This window comes from Neovison vison, chromosome 12, assembly GCF_020171115.1.
Source record: "Neovison vison isolate M4711 chromosome 12, ASM_NN_V1, whole genome shotgun sequence".
Taxonomy (NCBI): Eukaryota; Metazoa; Chordata; class Mammalia; order Carnivora; family Mustelidae; genus Neogale; species Neogale vison.
This window is the reverse complement of record NC_058102.1, coordinates 8,321,888-8,342,256: the sequence shown is the minus strand read 5'-3', so window position 1 is coordinate 8,342,256 and position 20,369 is coordinate 8,321,888. Positions and strand designations below refer to the sequence as shown.

The 20,369-nt window shown below is 43.6% G+C and overlaps 1 protein-coding gene across 5 annotated transcripts in view; it reads left to right on the top strand.

The window, feature by feature from the left end:
- TNRC6B (trinucleotide repeat containing adaptor 6B) overlaps positions 1 to 20,369 on the top strand; it is a 256,123-nt gene that overhangs the window by 204,429 nt on the left and 31,325 nt on the right. For 2 of the 5 annotated variants that reach the window (XM_044229096.1, XM_044229098.1), the window contains 8 exons: positions 514 to 2,862; positions 4,468 to 4,626; positions 6,008 to 6,183; positions 6,951 to 7,007; positions 9,002 to 9,076; positions 9,940 to 9,985; positions 11,534 to 11,682; positions 17,302 to 17,427. In XM_044229096.1, coding sequence (XP_044085031.1) covers positions 514 to 2,862; positions 4,468 to 4,626; positions 6,008 to 6,183; positions 6,951 to 7,007; positions 9,002 to 9,076; positions 9,940 to 9,985; positions 11,534 to 11,682; positions 17,302 to 17,427 — 3,137 coding nt within the window. Of the gene's footprint in view, positions 1 to 513; positions 2,863 to 4,467; positions 4,627 to 6,007; positions 6,184 to 6,950; positions 7,008 to 9,001; positions 9,077 to 9,939; positions 9,986 to 11,533; positions 11,683 to 12,728; positions 12,900 to 17,301; positions 17,428 to 20,369 lie in introns of all 5 variants that reach the window. The other 3 variants (XM_044229099.1, XM_044229095.1, XM_044229097.1) reach the window with 3 other exon arrangements.

Below are 20,369 nucleotides of genomic sequence, written 5' to 3'. Positions count from 1 at the left end.
AGTGCCAGGGTGAGAAGGCACAAGTCATGGACTGTCGAGAGTGCAGAATGTAGGCATCCACATAGAAAGTAGTGGAAGATGAGACCAGACTAGTAAGTTGGCTCCAGATTGTGCAGTGTCTTGATCAGACTCGAGTTTAGCTTTGTTCTTGTGCACGAAGAAACTTGTGGAAGCTTCCCATACAGCAGTGATCTAATTGACGGGGTGCTTCAGAGCAATTACTCTAGCCAGGAGTGCTTAGAGTAGATTGGAAATAGAAAGCAGCTTCAGTTTGTTACTGCATTGTCTCATGATACAAGAAGGCCCTTCTCTGTCAATAGGAATGACAAGGGGACAGCTTTAAGAAACGTTGTGGAGTGACACTTAGCAATACCGCACCCCCGCAGAATGAGAGAGAAGAGATGACTAGCACAGGTGGGGCACAGTTAACCGAGACAGGCAACTGGGTAGAGAAGCTAGCTTGTGGGCAAAGGTGATGTGTGGCTGTGATTAATCAGATCATCTCTTTCCCAGAGTCAACCCTTGGAGGTGCTGCTGCTTCAAATTATGCAAATTCCACTTGGGGCCCGGGAGCCTCCTCCAACAACGGCGCCTCCCCCAACCCCATTCACATCCGGGACAAGGTGATTGTAGACGGGTCTGACATGGAAGAGTGGCCTTGTATTGCCAGCAAAGACACTGAGTCTTCTTCCGAAAACACCACCGATAACAACAGTGCCTCGAACCCTGGCTCTGAGAAGAGCACTCTGCCAGGAAGCACCACTAGTAACAAAGGAAAAGGGAGCCAGTGCCAGTCTGCAAGTTCTGCGAACGAATGTAATCTTGGGGTCTGGAAATCTGACCCTAAGACTAAATCTGTTCAATCTTCCAACTCTACTACAGAGGGCAACAATGGACTAGGAAATTGGAGGAATGTGAGTGGTCAGGATAGAGTCGGACCTGGCTCTGGCTTCAGCAACTTTAACCCAAATAGCAACCCATCTGCCTGGCCAGCGCTGGTCCAAGAAGGAAATTCTAGGAAAGGGGCATTGGAAGCGGATACGAGTAATTCCAGTGCACAGGTTAGCACAGTAGGTCAGGCGTCCAGGGAACAGCAGTCAAAGATGGAAAATGCGGGTGTTAATTTTGTTGTCTCTGGCAGAGAACAGGCTCAAATTCATAACACTGATGGACCAAAAAATGGAAACACTAACTCCTTGAACTTAAGTTCACCAAACCCCATGGAGAATAAGGGAATGCCCTTTGGAATGGGCTTGGGGAACGCCTCCAGGAGCACTGATGCCCCTTCACAAAGCACTGGAGATCGAAAGACTGGGAGTGTTGGATCTTGGGGTGCAGCTAGGGGGCCTTCTGGAACTGACACAGCCTCTGGACAAAGCAATTCTGGAAACAATGGGAACAATGGAAAGGATAGAGAGGACTCCTGGAAAGGAGCTTCTGTTCAGAAATCATCTGGGTCAAAAAATGACTCTTGGGACAACAATAATAGGTCTACGGGTGGGTCCTGGAACTTTGGCCCTCAGGACTCTAACGACAACAAATGGGGTGAAGGGAACAAAATGACATCTGGGGTCTCTCAGGGAGAATGGAAACAGCCGACTGGGTCTGATGAGTTGAAAATTGGAGAATGGAGTGGTCCAAACCAACCAAATTCTAGCACTGGAGCATGGGACAATCAGAAGGGCCACCCCCTCCCTGAAAACCAAGGCAATGCCCAGGCTCCCTGTTGGGGAAGATCTTCCAGCTCCACAGGAAGTGAAGTTGGAGGTCAAAGCACTGGAAGCAACCACAAAGCAGGAAGTAGTGACAGTCATAATTCTGGCCGTCGGTCATACCGGCCCACACATCCTGATTGTCAGGCTGTCTTACAGACTCTTTTGAGCCGAACTGATTTGGACCCCAGGGTGCTCTCAAACACTGGCTGGGGCCAAACTCAAATTAAGCAGGACACAGTGTGGGATATTGAAGAGGTGCCAAGGCCTGAGGGGAAGTCTGACAAAGGAACTGAGGGGTGGGAGAGCGCTGCCACACAGACCAAGAACTCAGGGGGCTGGGGAGACGCACCCAGCCAAAGCAATCAAATGAAGTCTGGATGGGGGGAGCTCTCAGCCTCTACAGAGTGGAAAGACCCCAAGAACACAGGAGGCTGGAATGACTACAAGAACAGCAACTCTTCCAACTGGGGAGGCGGACGACCGGATGACAAGACCTCTTCCTCTTGGAACGAGAACTCCAGCAAGGATCAGGGGTGGGGAGGGGGGCGCCAGCCCAATCAAGGATGGACTTCCGGGAAGAATGGTTGGGGAGAGGAAGTTGATCAAGCGAAAAACAGCAGTTGGGAAAGTTCGGCAAGTAAACCTGGGTCTGGGTGGGGTGAAGGAGGGCAGAACGAAATCGGAACTTGGGGGAACAGTGGGAGTGCAAGCCTAGCTTCCAAAGGCGGGTGGGAAGAATGCAAAAGGTCTCCAGCTTGGACTGAGACTGGCAGACAGCCCAGTTCCTGGAATAAACAGCACCAACAGCAGCAGCAGCCACAGCAGCCACCGCCACCACAACCAGAAGCTTCCGGTTCATGGGGAGGCCCACCCCCACCACCTCCAGGCAATGGACGACCTTCTAGTTCCAACTGGAGCAGTGGGCCACAGCCAGTAACCCCTAAGGATGAGGAACCCAGTGGTTGGGAAGAGCCATCCCCACAGTCAATTAGTCGGAAAATGGACATCGATGATGGCACTTCGGCATGGGGAGACCCTAACAGTTATAACTACAAGAATGTGAATCTGTGGGATAAGAATTCCCAAGGGGGCCCAGCACCTCGAGAACCAAACCTGCCTACCCCGATGACCAGTAAATCAGCATCAGGTAGGCAGTGGCTGCTTCTTGCGGGTTCAATAAGGAAAAATCCTAAACCGGGGCATTGGTATTTATTCAAGTTGGTTTTGTTCTGGAAATCTTTACATTAACCCTACTCTACTGTTAACAGACGCTCTCTTTTTTATAAAATGATAGTGATAACAGATGCTGGTGGTACATTTTAATGTTCTTTCTTGGCAAAAGGAAAAAGATGGCCATCCCTGTGTTAATCTCCCAGAGGGTTTTTTTGTGTGTGTTTTTTTTTTTTTTTTTTGTAATTGTATTGGTCTTGCAGAATCCAAAAAATGTATCTTGCTAAACAAACTATGCTCCAGATTTTAAAAATGAAGAATTAAAATAGTAGCAGAAATAGACCTGATTTCCATTCAGTTTCTACCCATGGACATATCCTCTGTGTTTCTCCTTCCCCAGCAAAGGGAAGTGTTTTGTGTTGTTCTGGAAGGGGCCGTTGGAATGCTGTAGCACAGCAGGATCTGGAAGGTTTCAGTCACTTCCCAGATGACTTCTAAAGATCACCTCTGGAAGTGGAATACTTCACATAAGAAGTTGCTCTCTCGTGATATTCACTTGCCCAGAATTAAACTTTCTTCTTCCTCTGTCTGAATAGAAACCATGGCCATACCTGGTAAATTAAAAGTAGTACTAGTAATACCATCTTTGGCATTGTCAACTTGAATGTCCCCATAAAACATATAATTCAGCAAATTAAGGGGATGCACTCTTCAGGTGGGGTTTTGTTTTTGTTTTTCTTGGTAGAATTAATACTTAGTTTTCCACTCCTCGGGTAAGCATAGTGTTCAGTGAATGTATTTATGGGCACTTAGAAAATGATTGCTTTTAATAGTTCTCTTTTCCCCCCTCAAATATTGAAAATGAAGCAGGAAATAAAGATCGCTTATTAATTCCCTGTCCAGTATAAGACCTGCTAACATGAAAAAAATTCATTATCCATATAGTAAAAAACCTTTTTTAGTTTATATAGAAAAGTGAAATGTAGTGAATAAAAGAATCTTAGCCCCCGGGGTCTCCTCCCACAGGTAATGTCTTAGAGTTTTGTGTCTCATTCAAAAATTTTGTTCATACCTGTAGCAAAATATATCTATCCTTTACAGCTTTTACACAGAAGGGATTGTACTGTATACGCTGTTCTTCACCTTGCTTTTTTCATCATACTTTAAAACTTTCCATGTTAGCACATACATTTTTGTCTTTTATTTGCTTCGTGTACAGTGTTTATTTCATGGGTGACACAATTGGCCTAACCAGTCCCTCTTTGATAGATACTTAGGTCGCTTCCAGATGGTTTCCAGCAGCGATCCAGTGAGCACTGCTGTACCTGTAGGCTTATGTACTTTACAAGTGTATCTATCGTATAGTTTCCCGGCAGAGGAAGTACTGGGCCAGAAGTTAAAGTGACAATGCCCGTTGCCTCCATGAGGGTGGAAGCCATTCCTATTTCTGCCGGCAGAACCCAGGAGTGCCTGTTTCTCCCACTGTCGCCGCCCCTCCCCCACCCTGGCTCCCTGGCTCCCTGGATATTAGGATGTTTCCTTTAACAGATCCTTCTTAGAGACCCATTTTCTTTCTTTGCAGTCTGGAGCAAAAGCACACCACCTGCTCCAGATAATGGTACTTCAGCTTGGGGTGAGCCAAACGAAAGCAGTCCTGGGTGGGGTGAAATGGATGACACGGGAGCATCGACCACAGGCTGGGGGAACACACCCTCCAACGCTCCAAATGCCATGAAACCTAGTAAGTGTACAGCATTATTTGTGAGGGAGTCTCCGTTGATCTGGAGGCCAAACATGTTGATGAGGCGTGGGCTGATGTTTAAACTGTCATTTCAATGAGACTGAGGACCGTGGACCTTTAATAAACCATCAGTCGCAAATGACTGTGACTTAGCTTTGCGTATGTTAACCTGTTTACAGTCTAGAAGACATAAGTTGATTTTGTTGAGTTTATATTTTAAGTTAGGTTTAGTATCTGGCCAGATTTGAAATGTTGCTGCCGTGGTGCTTTTTTTGCCAGTAATGTAAATATTGTTCACCATCTCTGTTTTGCATCTCTGCCCCTTTGTTAGTATAATTTGAAAAGACTTTCCCTGGCTTTTACTGTGGATCACAGTCTCTGCCGCTCAGTGACTTTATCCTTCTGTTTCTTCCTTGTCCCTTTGTCTCTCCTCTCATACTTCCACCCACATAGGAACATTTAAGGTTTCTTGAATGCAACAAAGATTTCTTCATTTGAGTTTTTATACGAAGCATGTCACACTTATTCATAATCACTGAAAGTCTAAGCTATCCTTGATCCAGCTGGCAATGTGTAGGCACAGTAATTTGTAAAACTTTGTAAACCGATGCTATGGAATGTTGAAAAATTCAATTTCAAGTGCCCGTTTTCACTTGTTTGTCGTTGTCTTTAAAAGTATTCCAACATCTCTTTTCTGCCATATTGCAGACTTAAGGAATTATCTTTTGATTTAAAAGTGTGGTCATACTGAGTGCTCAAAATTTGAACTAGAATAACAAATTCTGTTGTCAGTTCTATCATATGGTATGTATGACTCTTAATAGTGCCACATGAAGAAATATAATTTTAGCTATTTTCTAGAAATTGATTCTTGTGTCTGTAATTTGCATTTTAAAAATTACAAATCTCCTTCACTTCATAGAAATAGAAATAGCTTTATAAAGATGATGATTTCATCGTGATTTTCACTGTAAAATTGGTTGTATCATCATGGGAAATACCACGCTATGAACTTGAAATAGATCCAAAATGGATGTTGGAAGACATGAACCAGACCTTCGGCACAAGGAGATGCTTGGGCAGTACTGTCAGGATTTCTCCGTGTCTTTCCCAACCTTAGAATCACCCTTCTTCCATCAGAAAACCTTCTCAGTTTAAAAATGTCTTCTCCTCTTCAGGATCGTCTGTAGTTAAAGCTATAATGGTACCTACCCTTTGTCTAGGTAATATAAATGTGGAAGGGGCTAGATTGTTTGCCTTGCCGTAGAGATGGATTAGATACGATGACAAACACCTCAAATGCTGCACTCGTAGGGACTGAGCATTGTGGTTATTGCCATATATAGCTATCGCATACGATTGACCTATTCTTTCCCTAAAGATTCCAAATCTATGCAAGACGGCTGGGGGGAGAGTGACGGTCCAGTGACGGGAACTCGCCATCCCAGCTGGGAAGAGGAGGACGATGGAGGAGTCTGGAACACCGCCGGCTCTCAGGGAAGTGCTTCCTCCCACAACTCAGCAAGCTGGGGACAAGGAGGAAAGAAGCAAATGAAGGTAGTAGCCCACTTTAGAAATGCTCAAGCTTGCTTCTTCATTCTTAGAAGGCAGAGCTGAGAATTTTCTAATGGAGGGGAGTCCCTGAGGTCCTAAGTAAGGGGGAAAATATTTTCTTAAGAGCAAATAATTACTTCCTCTTTATTCCTCATCTTCCTTCCCCATGACCTTGAAACCTCAAACTACAGAGCTGTTGCTGTGAACAAAGTGGAATTTTCAAAGAGGAATTTTTTTTCACTTTTAGTTTCCATATGATGATAACTCTTTGGAAGCTTTCAAGGCATACCTTATAAATGTTTTATGCTTTTGCATTCTAAAGCCAAGGAAGTCTTTGGGGTAAGTCCCCATGATATATAGAAGAGAAACCAAAAAAAGATAGCTTCTCCAGTGGTGATCAGCATGACTGGTTTTTATCCGATTTTGGGAAATTCCAAAACCCAGAACCATTCTTCCAACAAAGTGAAGTGCCGGTGCGTGGCCCTGCTGTATCAGCCGGCTGATATTATCTATATCCTATGCCTGTTCTAAAGTTGCCGCTTTCCGGAGCGCTTGAGTGGTTCAGTTGGCTAAGCATCTGACTCTTGATTTCAACTCAAATCTTGATCTCGGAGTCATAGGTTCAAGTCACACATTGGGCTAAATGCTGCCATGGAGCCTACTTAACTAAAAAAAAGGGGGGGAATAAAGTTGTCGCTTTCCTTGTGTTAGAGCAACTCGGTTTCTACTTTGATTTGCATAATTTGATGAGAACTTTGGTTTCAATCTAGAACAAGTCTCTGAACCTGAACCACTCTCTCAGCAGAGGCGTTCTTTCCCTTCTGCAGGTAAATTGATGGACATAAGGAATGGGCAGTCATATATTTAATTTCAACATGGGAGCCTTGCTGCCCCGTGAAACATTTCAGTGAACATTGTCCTGGTTTCAAACACCAAGTACCCTCCTGGAAGGTCTTTGGTTGGCTAAGGGGGCTGGCTATGCCTTCATCCCCTTTATTGCAGGATGCAGTTTTGTTCTGAATAGGGTAGCTCAGTAGCCGAGAACACAGATGGTTCCTGTTGGAGGCATCCTCGGTAAGCAGCCAGTCACAGTTTCCCTCCTAAGGACTTCTGTTCCCTCACCCTAGTCACAGAAGGAATTATTCAGATAAACTGGTCAGCATCTTTGTACTCTCATATTGTCTGGCTTGCTGTGGCTTTGTTTTTGTCATTTATGAATTCCCAATGAGTCGGATTGAAAAGACAGCGGAGGGAGACTGCTGATTGACCCAAAGCGAGCACGGGAAAGGTGCTGGCCCAGTGGGTGGCCCTGAGACGTAATTGATCCGGCTCAGTGGGAATTCCGTGTTTCTGCCCCGTGACTGACAGTTCTGACCTTTTGTATCCAAGAGCCTTTTTTTTTAACTGATTGTGATCGAAGGCAGATAACGTAAGATTTACCGTTTTAGCCATTTTTAGGTGCACAGACAGTTCATTAGTGTTGAGTGCAACTGTCACCACATCTCACCACAAAACTCTTTTCATCCCCAAAACTGAAACTGTTTGCGTTCAACAAAAACTACCAGTTAGTTCTCCCCTCTCTCCAGTGAGGGCTTTCTTGACCTTAAAACCTATAACTGAACTGAAATAAACTTACTCACTTTCAAGAATAATAAAACTGACATAACAAATATCATCAAAACGCAGAGTTTTTATCGGTAGATTGTGCAAGTGCACAGAGCCCCATCACCCCATGTCCCCAGCAAGTCCTCATCACAGGTCCACCTGCCTCCTCCGTAGAAGTAAAAGAGGAGCTGATGCTGGGTGTCCTGTTTAAGGAAGAAACTAGGTCCCTTGAGAAACAAAAACCCAGGCGCACCTGGGTGGCTCAGTCGGTTAGGTGTCTGCCTTCACTCAGGTCATGATCTCAGGGTCGTGGGGTCTAGTCCCGCATCAGGCTCCCTGCTCAGCGGGGAGTCTGCTTCTCCCTTTCCCTCTGCCCCTCCCCACTGCTCGAGCTCATGCTCGCTCTATCTTAAATAAATAAGTAAAATCTTAAAAAAAAAAAAGAAAAGAAAAGAAACAAAAACTCAGCATCTGCCTTACTTTACAGTAAGATCAGTGAGGTCTCCGCTAGGCCTCTTTCCCACTGGGGACCCTGATTGTTTATACTGTTAAATAAGCAGATGAAGGGTACGTGGATGAGTCCTCATTGTTTGCACACAGAAACTAATGACCAGCTTAAATAGCCCATTTTAATAGGTTAGTGCCTATTTATTTTATAACAGGTACTAGCATCAAACTCTTTCTTCTACTACAAACTGGGTTAGATAGTAAAGGGGAAAGTACTAGGACGCAAACATTGTGTTTGTGATCTGACATTGTGATCTGATATTGACCTTCTTCTGTTTGTAAGGTAAAAACACCAGCAGACCTGGGTGCCTGGGTGGCTCAGTCAGTTAAGCATCTGCCTTCAGCTGAGGTCATGATCCCAGGGCCCTGGGATCTAGTCCCACATCAGGCTTCCTGCGCAGTGTGGAGTCTGCTTCTCCCTCTCCCTCTGCCATTCCCCCTGGGGGCGTGGGGGAACCCGACTGTATATTTTTCCAGTTAATTCTAGTTCAGTGTGACAAAAGAAAAATGAAAACACAGATAGAATTAAAGCTTATTAATCTTTCATCCTAATAGATTAAATATCAAAATAACCATAGTTAAAGAGGGAAATTTGGGCTCTAAAAGGTAAACTGTTGGTTCTGCATTTTCAGTCAATACTTAAATGCGACTCAGATATGAAGTGAGATAAAATAATTTGGTTCTGAGGTTACATATTTCATTTCTGTAGTGCTCACTGAAAGGAGGAAACAATGATTCATGGATGAATCCTCTTGCCAAACAGTTTTCAAATATGGGATTGCTGGTAAGTTTCGTTTTCTTATATGTGTAATATAGCCCAGCTTTTACTTTTAGTACAGATGTTAAAACCACTGCCACATAGAGTACAACATCACAGAGTTAGAAACTGGTTAAACAGTGTTTCTGATTTAAGCAATATTTGTCTTCTATTCTTTTATTCTTAGTGATCTATTCCAATATTTAGTGGTTATGGCTTTTGAGTTTGTAGTCCTTGTAACCTTTTCCTTAGGTGGCTAGAGGAAGAAAGAGCCAAGCCTTAAAACTTGGAGAATTTTCCCTGACTACTCCTGTATCAGGTTTAATATTACAGTTTTTAAAATGGCAGCAACAGCAAAATAACTAGAGAAAGTATTTGTAATTAATTATATAGGAAATTCTTGGAGGACTTCTCTCTCTTTTTTTTTTCCCTTATCTCTTGGGAGCATCATGGGGACACCCCGTCCCTGGTTGCCAAAAGACAAATAGCTTGACTTGGCTGCACATTTCCAGATTTGATGACTTGACGAGTCACGAGAAGAAGTTGTCATCATTTGGCTGACACTCATGGAATTTGATCCTGAGCCGACTGGAGCTTGAGGACAGGGTTTTATTTCTCTAAGCGGCTATTTAGCTATTGCTGTGTCCATAGAATTACTAAAGCTAATGCTGTGTGAAAATTGAATTTGGGAGTATAGACACCAATGGCAATCAAATTAGTCGTATCCCGAATGATCTTGTCTTCATCCCTGTGTAAGGTTCACATTAAAGGACCGTGTATGGTGCCCGTAAGACACCACAGCTCTCATATAAATAATGCCATTTTTTTCCCTCTGATCCAGACATTGAATTCAAACCTTTAATCCTCCCTCCCTGTTGCTTCTCTTTCAGAGTCAAACTGAAGATAATCCAGGCAGCAAAATGGATTTGTCTGTAGGTGTGTATCACTCCACAGATAAGAATGGAATATATTGTTGTTAATGATGCCACGTTGGATCCCTGCTCAGTTTGAGTTGGGGTGGGTGCTATTCAGCAGACGTGAAGGACTGTCCTAGACACTAGGTGGGGGTTGAAAACTCAAACGGCTGTAGGATCCAGGAAAGTCCTGTAAATGAATGGTGTGTGCCAGGTATGAGAAAGTGGGAGTTGGAGGCCACTGGTTACTGTGGGGGCATATGTACCCATTTACAAGATCTAGGACTCAGCTTTGTCAGAGCTTTCAGTTTACAAGCAAGGCCAGAAATACATACATGGACAACCCGATACTTAAATATTGGAAGCTAATTCAGATTTTTTTTTTTTAAGATTTTATTTATTTATTTGATAGACGGAGCTCACAGAGAAGCAGGCAGAGAGAGGAGGAAGCAGGCTCCCTGCTGAGCAGAGAGGCCGATGCAGGGCTCGATCCCAAGACCCTGGAATCATGACCTGAGCCGAAGGCAGAGGCTTTAACCCACTGAGCCACCCAGGCACCCCGCTAATTCAGATTTTAAGAACTGCAGTGTGTGGAGGTACCTGGGTGGCCCAGTGGGTTAAGCCTCTGCCTTTGGCTCAGGTCATGATCTCAGAGTCCTGGGATTGAGCCCCACATTGGGCTCCTCTCCCCCCCCCACCCCCCGCCTGCCTCTCTCCCTACTTATGATCTCTTTCTCTGTCAAAAAAAAAAAAAAAAAAGCCTGTGGTGTGTGGCCCTGCCAGCCTCTGCTCTCAGCCTGCTAGTCCCGTCTGCCCTGGGATGTTGCATTATTGATGAGCTCGCCCACTGCAAGTGGGCCAGATTGCAGCATCTGCCCTTCATCTGTGGGGTCGTCCCCGTGACCCTGTTGCTCACCTTGAGGAACTAAAAAGAATCAAACCAGGAAGAAAGACAGTCCTCGGTCATAAGGGAGATTGTCTTTGATCTATGATATTTTTAAAATCTAAGAACAACGAAAAAGCGTGCTTCCAGGAGCTCTGATCATGTCAGTGTATGATAGCAAATTTCCAGAGCAGCGAAGAAAATGAGGAATAACCATGGTACTTAATGTGTTCAACTCTGGTTTCTAAATTCTAGAGCAACAGCTGTGCCTCTTAGGCCTTTTTATTCCCAATAACTGTTTCACAGCCCCACCCATTTATCTAGCAGATGCTAAAAGGGCAAGAGGCAAATTTTCTCCCCCAGGACAATTGAATCTATAAGCAAGAGATATTCCTCAAACATGTCAATAACTGGTGGGAATATTTTTTAGTCAGGTTTTTACCGGGTCGTGTCTGAGTCTCTCTCTCAGTCCTCCATTGAAAAGAAGTTACAACTGATACGGGTTTTTTAAAAAGGAACAAAAAGGGCCCATGTGCGCTCAAGGGAGGGTTCCCCAGCAGCCTGAGCCAGTGAGATCCCTTGTGGGCTACACCCAGCACCTAAGGGACAAGAGCGGGGCTGGTAACTCCTTGTTGTGAGGGAGACTTTGGTTCTTGAAATACTCACTTCTTCTGTGCTCTTTTTCAGGGAGCCTTCCAGATAAGAAATTTGACGTGGACAAACGAGCGATGAATCTCGGGGATTTTAATGATATCATGAGGAAGGATCGATCTGGGTTCCGTCCACCTAATTCCAAAGACATGGGAACCACAGATAGTGGGCCTTATTTCGAGAAGGTGAGTCAGAACCTTGGTTTCACACAACAATTCATGTGAACCACTTGGGTTCCCATTTGTTCTTTTGATAATCAGTTCCAGGAGGAAGCATAGAATTACTGAATTAATTAATGAGCAAAACACAAACATCACCTGCATTTAAGTGGTGACATAAAAACAGTCGATGTCGACAGGTGATTAGGCAGAAGCTAGAACCATCTGTCTTTAGTATGTGAAGAAGGTCTGAGTCTTTAGAAATTTTATGAAGTTCGGAGAGGGGTGGGAAATGAATGGTCTGACTTTTTACAGTATGGGAAATGCACATTCGAAACCTGTAGAAGAAATTTGAGAGACAAATTTATTCTGAATTCTTTTCTCTGCTGCTGTACAATGAAAAATTAAATTTGGGATCTTGGGCAAACAGTCTGTATCTCCTAAGGCCTTGCCTTCCAGCCTCAGAACTTTCTCTTTTGTTATTTCTAAGAGAGTTCCTTTGTTCTTTCTCTATGTCCCTAGTGACCTGTTTTTAGTTACAATGGTATACTGTTCAAATTCTCAACTACCTTATTTAAACAAGTTGTTTAAACCTATTTATTTTTATTTTTATCATTCCTAATGGAGGAAGTAATTCCTTGATTGAGAATACTGATTTGCCATGGCCCTGGTTCTGCAGACAGCAATGAAAACCAGAAGTTTTACGCTGATGCCACTGTTCCAGGCAGCAACAGATTCACAGGAATATTACTCTGGCTTCTCTTTCAGCGGCCACCTATAGTAATCAGTATTAGAAGCATAAAAGTAAAGTATCTGGCAGTTTTTATCCTAGTGCAATGGACAGAATGTGTTACTGATTTAGAGGATAAGAAAAAAAATCCGTATCAGAGATGACAGATGGTGTCTTTTGGGCCAAGTATAATGACTCTTATCAAATCCAAATTCCATCCTCGTTTATTGCTAATACACTCTAACTCTGTTTGTTCCTAGTGTTTCTCTCTTGTCCCTTCTTGCATTCTGTTGCTTCACTAACCAACACTCATTGTGATTGGCTAACTCCTACTACTTTTCAGCTGACTTTGCCTTTCTCCAATCAAGATGGGTGCCTTGGGGATGAGGCTCCCTGCTCTCCCTTCTCCCCTTCTCCCAGCTACAAGCTGTCTCCCTCTGGTTCCACACTACCCAACGTCAGCCTTGGAGCAATCGGCACAGGGCTCAACCCCCAAAACTTCGCTGCTAGACAAGTAAGGAGGCCTCTCAAATTTACAACTGCTTGGCTGTGGCCTCGCCTTGGCCCTGGTCTGCAGTTCATTGCATCATTTGTCTGTCTTGGGAAATTTGTTGATTACTGAATGCACAGAATGATACTAAGTATAGGCTTTAGATCTCTTAGCCCTAGAACCCATCTCTCCTCATACTTTCTCAACATGGATTTTATTTAAATCTGTTTCTTTTGTCTTCTCATTTTTGGTCCCAAGTTCACATTTAAGAAGTTAAGTGAGTTCCAAGTTAAGCTAAGTTCCTAAGAACTACTTTAGGAAAATGTTAAAGAGGCTATGTAGGTATTTTATGTTATCTGACTTAGCAACAAATTTGCTATTTGTTGAAGTGATATTTTTGAAGTCCTTTCATGTTAGTAAAACTTCTACTTAGAAAATAACAGCAAAACTAGTAAGAGTAAATACTGGAATGTTACAACATCTTAAATTCTAGTGTCTTTAAGGGTAAAATACAATAATTACCCTGAGAGAGGTAATCTGATAGGAGAGAATGAAGTTTTGGGAAGACTGGACATTGCTCAGACATGGCGGCCTATTTGCTAGGGGCAGGCCTTAGCCCTCCCGAGGGGGCGGGGGGAGACAAGCACCAAGAGTGAGACTGGCAGGGTAGGCCCCTGGGGCCCCCTCCCCTCCGTGGGCCTGACGCAGTGCCGCAGGCCTCTATCACCCCACAGCAGCTCCAGGGTAGTTCTCAGGGAGAAAACCAGGAATTTGGAGACCATTCTGTGACAGTGACTCCAGTGATGATATTTTCCTAGCCACAGTTCTATGGCCACTTCCTGGCACTGTGACTCTCACCTCAGGATGTCATGGAAGGACATTTAATTTTTAATTGTATCCATTTTGTTTCCACATACTGACTTTCACATACAAATGAAAGGATGTTACAGAACACCTCTCACACCATAGTCCTCGGTTGCACACAGGTCTTTCATACACCTTTTTTTTTTTTTTTTTTAAGATTTTATTTATTTATTTGACAGAGAGAGATCAGAAGTAGGCAGAGAGGCAGGCAGAGAGAGAGGAAGGGAAGCAGGCTCCCTGCTGAGCAGAGAGCCCGATGCGGGACTCGATCCCAGGACCCTGAGATCATGACCTGAGCCGAAGGCAGCGGCTTAACCCACTGAGCCACCCAGGCGCCCCTCTTTCATACACTTTAATTATTGCTGTAGCACATTTTAAATCATATGATCATATGATATCCTTATGTTCAGTTGGTTATTTTTGGTTTGGGAGTTATGGGTAATTTCTTGTTTTCTTTTTTTTATATTTCTTGTGTTTTTCTTAATGCTTCCACAGAGATCATAAACATATTTTGCTTATATAAACAAAAAATAATTATATCAGTGGTTTGGGGCAGCTCTCTTTTTGGAGTGAAGTATAGAAAATATAAAATAGTCCTAATACTCTTGATTAATGATTATAAACATGCCTACAGGATCGTGCATTTATCAAGAGCCATTAGTATATAATTTTTATTTTATTTTATTATTATTTTTTATGATTTTATTTATTTATTTAACAGAGAGAGAGAGAGAGAGAGAGGGATCACAAGTAGGCAGAGAGGCACGCAGAGAGGGTGAGGGTAAGCAGGCTCCCTGCAGAGCAGAGAGCCCGATGCGGGGCTCATCCCAGGAACCTGAGAGCATGACCTGAGCAGAAGGCAGAGGCCCAACACACTGAGCCACCCAGGTGCCCCTGTAATTTTTAATACAATAGACCAGCCAAAGTAGCTGGCACTGGGCTCGAAGAAAAGGTCATTCCTCTTTGGGTTTGTTTGTTTTTTTTTTTTTTATCCTAAAAATGGAATGCTGCAAAGTCCATTGTGAATCTGGTGGGTACGTGTGTCGTGGTTCTTTTATACCATTTTCATGCAGCCTTAATATAATTCATAATTAAAAATTTAAATGGAAGATTTTTATTTTTAAATCACAGATTACAGTCAGCTTGGTAACTTGGTTTATAATTTATATGCCTTTCTGTGTTAAACACTACAGTTGAGGCAGGGATCACCATTAAATACTAGGACTCAGGTCAGCATAAAAGCCTTGTATTCAGCAGTGAAGCTCTAGAAATAACCAGATAAACTGCCGTGAACATACATATAAGCATTGGATGACCATTTTCCTAATTTCTAAATACAGTCTTAAAAAACTATGTATGATTGCCACTAGCCATGTTATCCCAAGCCAAGAAAATATGGAGCCTGTGGCAGTGCCAAGGCTCCATATTTAAAAAGAAGGAAGGTGTTTTGGAGAGACTGCTATTGACTCATCTGTACTATGATCTGTATCAGATGTATCTCAGGGCTTGATACAGCTTTAGAGACACTTGATAAAGCAGACTTAAAACCTCTGGGCGGTGGGGCGGGGGTGGCATCTGTCCACTGGGAATGTGCAAATAGGGCCTGATTTTACAAAAACGAAAAAAGGCAAATGCCTTCTAATATTTCTTACCAAAAGAGGGGTTGGAATTTAAAGCAGTTTGGGACTTTTTAAAACATGGATTCTGACAAGGACTTCAGCTACCAGAAATCCTACCATCCAAGGACCCAACCATGAATAATTCACATCTGATAACAAGGTCATTACTTTTATAGTAAAATGTGAGAATGATCTTAGCAGAATTTTCTCAGTGAAACAGGTGTTTCCCATGTTCTTGAGAATGATCAGTAGGTAAGCCACCAGCTACCATGATCTTAGAAAAATCAGAGCCAAATCATGTCACCTTGGAGTGACAGTTTGATTAGTAAGGCAGGGGAAGTGGCGACATTACATCTTGTAGAGTTAAAGGTCTTTTCATGTTTAAACAGTCTTTGGGGAGATTGGAAATTCAGGATGGATCTCTGATTTTCTTTTGTGAGATATACACAGATTTTGATTGCCTTTTTTACTTTATGTTCATAGCCATTTTTATTTTCAGTGCCTTTAAGTTCATTAATTTCCTGGTAGCAGTCCCTTAATCTGTCTTGAATCATTAAGCCATTGAAATATCTTTAGTGTTCTAGAACTTAGTGGTGCTGTTACAAAATTCTTCCTTAAAATTACCTTAATCCCCATTGTGCCAAGGAGAAGATGGTGACTTCAGTTCAGAATACACATACTTGTATTAGCAGTGGAAGGGCTGTCTTGACCAAAGATACTCAGTGGGATGTTGTCAAGTGTATGGAATTGGTGGGTCGTGACATTTGCATCCTATAGACTGGCCCTTTATTGATTTCTGGGAGTACAGAGAGGGAAGTTTTAAGCTGGTGGTGGACAGACAGAATGGAAAATTAATGTGACCTGCTCATGGGGTCCATCCAAGAGTGTTTAATGTGTTTTCAGAACATAGAGGTGGGCTTAGTTAATTTGAATGTGAAACAAGGAAGAAGGTTCGGGGAAGACTTCCTTTGTGAGGATGACCTCTGAGCTGGGCCTCAAAGAGGCCAAGTGAAGATGGTGTAGAAGCTTTCCTCAGACACAGGGAACAGTGTCAAGTTCTTCGCTGAAGGGCTTTTTCTCAGCTTGAAACAAGTCAGAACAGAAGGGCCATCTTATAACCCAGTGTTGTGTAGCTCTTTGATTGGAATAGTCTAGAAGTACTCCAGTGACTTGATCCTCCAGAAATCAGGGAATTAAGCTTATTTTTAACCAGACTAATGTTCATACATTGGAATGAGAGGTTACAGGTGAGTAATGGTTTTTTTGGTGTCCCAGTAATGGTTTTTCACTTTTTCCCTTTTCTGCTTTTCTTTTTCTTTTTCTTTTTTTAAAAAACCTCACTCTTGATTTAGATTTTCTCATCTAGCAAAGAAGGGATCAAGCAGACCCAAGACAGGGAAAGGTGTTCAGATCTCAAGTTGGGTTCTCATGGGGCTGTGCTACAATTTGGTGGCTCTGATTCTATGATTGAACTAATCAATTCAGAGACATTAATGTCCTAGTGTTGTTTTAAAGTTGGTACTATTCAGAGAGCTGCATTGTACTCAGGTGCCTTTTCAAGATGGAGCTCAGATTATTGGACTTGAAAATAAATTTGGTAAACTCAATCTTAAGAAAGAAAAAAGAGAGCAGTTGAAATAAACACTATAGTGCCTATACCTTTCAATTACAAAAAAAAATTGTGCATTTTTTTTAACATTTGACCAAATTTAACCCTTCTGGTTGTAGAGTGCATCCGACTGCAGGGGTGGTGGTGCTGTGTGCATGATTTGATTTGAATAATTTCCCCAAACATTCTAAGACCAGGAAATTTTTAGTTAGAAAATTCTGTGATTCCATGGAACACAGGCTATGATTCTTCTGAGGGATAGAAAACCAGAACTGTTTCTTTTTTGCATTTTCTTACATTAACAAAAAGCCTTACTGTTGCTGTTCGTTTACAGGGTGGCAATCATGGTTTGTTTGGAAATAGCACAGCACAATCGAGAGGTATGCACACACCGGTGCAGCCACTAAGTTCTTCTCCTAATCTCCGGGCGCAAGTGCCTCCCCAGTTTATTTCCCCCCAGGTAAGCCATTTTGTGTTTCCACAGTTAAGTAGTAAAGCCTATCCAGGTGGTTATCTGTCACCAATAGGCAGGTTTTATGGGCATAAAAGGAATAATAGTTACCTAAATGTCTAAAATGTAAAAAAATCCAGATCAAGATTTGGGAAAAACAAAACAAAACCAAGCACATGCAGGGGGGAGGGGCAGGAGAACCAGGCTCCACACTGAGCAGGGAGCCTGACTTAGGTCTGGATCCCAGGACCCTGATATCATGACCTGAGCCGAAGGCAGACGCTCAGCTTACGGAATTACCAGGTCAAGCCCCCAAATCAAGATTTTTAGAAAAAATGTCAAACTCAGTTCTTTAATGTATCACACATACAAAGATGTTTTTGCATGAAAACCATTCTGATTATATTCCTTTTAGGTGTCTCTATATTTTTCTAATGCTGCATTTGTTATTTTCTTTGCTCGTAAATAAAACTACTTTGTAAATCCCGATGCGTCAACACTCTAAAGTCGGTTGCCCTTGAGGATCCACCAGCGCATAAGCAGGAGAATAACCAGGCTCTGGGTTACTCTGAGAAGTTTTGAGGAGATAGATGTTGAAGTACTAACGAGGTGCTCTGGAAGGGGGATTTGGAAAAAATGAAATGGCAGAGACTTACTCTTGGAGCATCTCTGTGTTGTGGGGTATATAGTCTTTGGGGAAACCTTTTTTTTTTAAAGATTTTATTTATTTGACAGAGATCACAAGTAGGCAGAGAGAGAGAGGAAGGGAAACAGGCTCCCCACTGAGCAGAGAGCCCGATGCAGGGCTCAATCCCAGGACCCTGAGATCATGACCCGAGCCGAAGGCAGAGGCTTGAACCCACTGAGCCACCCAGGTGCCCCTGGGGAAACCTTTTAGGTCCGTTTATTAGTAGAAGATGTGCCATGAGTTGTTGGCAAGGTATGGGGAGAGATTTGGGCCACAAACTGTCTCTCATACCTCTTTGTGGGTCTGAGGAGCAGTATAAAAGCTATGCGTCCGTGTAAGGATTCAGCAAGTGACTTAGTCTCCTTAGAATGTCACTTCAGTGAACTAAGATAAAGAGCTCTGAGTCTGTCCCATCCTCTAGAAGGGGGTGGGACACTTACTAGGTCCAACCATCAGGTTATGAAGGGTCAGGTTTTGTTGCTGTTTTGTTTTTGAAATATCTTGTAAGACTTAGGCTTAAAATATTTATTTGAAACCACATCCTATAGATTTCAGATTCTGTGTTTGACATTAGGTCTGTAACTATCTTAGCAGGAGAGGAAATGTTCATCACGTCACCCTCCCGTCTCCATGGTCCTGTGCCAGGGGTCTGGGAGTCCTCTTGGTGTCCCTCCTTCCTTGCCCCTGTCTCTAAGTCCTGGTCATCCTCCAGGCCTCAGGTAGCCATCTGTCCTCTAGACAGAGCTGCTCCCAGCTTTCCCAGTGCTCCACGGTCACTGTGTCTTCCTAACTCCCAGCGCACCCTCCAACGTGTCTGGTGTCAGGCAACAGTCCTGCGGTTATCAGATGTCTGCGGTGTGCCCAGTGCTGGTATTGGCCTTGCACAGACGAAGAAATTGCCATCTCCTGTCATACCCTCCTGGAGTTGGTGGGGGTGATGGCAGAACAGTCAGCAAATAGGCACCACGATCAATGTTACATAGGAATGTTCAGCGCAGTTTGGGATTTGGGTGAGGCCTCACACTAGGAGTGGCATTTAAGCTGGGTCTTGAGGAGTGAGTCTGAGTTTGCTGAGCACCACCAGGGTAAAGGTGCCTTCTAAGCAGCAGGAACAGCTTGGACAAGGAGTAGTCATATCTGAAAGAACATGGTGTGTTCGGGAAAATGCAATTGATTTGAATAGTTACATTGAGGCAGTTCCATGGTGTAATGGGGAGCACTCTGGACTCTGAATAGTTAGGTTGAGCTTGTTGATGCACATAGAAGTGGTCTGCAGTGGAAGAGGAAAAAACAAGTCAGGAAGTTCGGCACTGGTTTCAGAAAAGCTTTGTTTGCTAAGGAGTTTGGACTTTGTCCCTTGGAACCATTATCTGGGTTGCTACTTAAAAATATAGTTCCTAGGTCTCCCCCAATCTACTGAGACAGAATCTTGGGAGGTAGAGCCTAGTCACCCCCTGGTGATTTTTATCTGCACCCTAAAGCTTAGCTGCTGTTGCCATAGATACTGCAGCATTGGGCAAGATTTTTCAGCCGAGTGGCAATGCAGGGAAACTTAACGTTTTAGAAAGCAACGTTGACGGAGATGGAGAGGACATGTTTGAATGGCAGACATACTAGAGCGAAGGACTCCAGGTAAGGTGGTAGCAGTGAGATGGTGTGAAGAGCGAGCGAGATGGTGTGATTAAGATGGTGTGAAGGTCACAGATGACCTTCGTGCTGTGGAATGTCTTGGTCTCTTCTCCAGTCTCCTTATTAGCGTATCAGCCCCATCTGACATAGAGGATCGCGCCCTCCCTTTGGAAACCTTTCATTCATCTGGCTTTGGGACACCTTGTACAGTGGTTCTCCACCTGCCTTGCCTTGTCCATCTCCTTTGCAAGTTCCCCCTTTCTTCCCCAGCATGAAACATCAGAGAGCCCCAGTCTGAGTCCTCCACCCTCTTCTCACCACCTGCAGCCTGGGTGATTTTGCCCCATGGGTGACTCTTAAATACTCTTAAAGACTGTCTTCAGGGGCGCCTGGGTGGCTCAGTGGGTTAGGGCCTCTGCCTTCGGCTCAGGTCATAATCCCAGGACCCTGGGATCAAGCCCCACGTCGGGCTGTCTGCTCCACAGGGAGCCTGCTTCCTTTTCTCTCTCTCTCTCTCTCTGCCCGCCTCTCTGCCTACTTGTGATCTCTGTCTGTCAAATAAATAAATAAAATCTTAAAAAAAAAAAAAATACTGTCTTCAGCCCAGATCTCTCTTCTCAATTCCATGGACCTC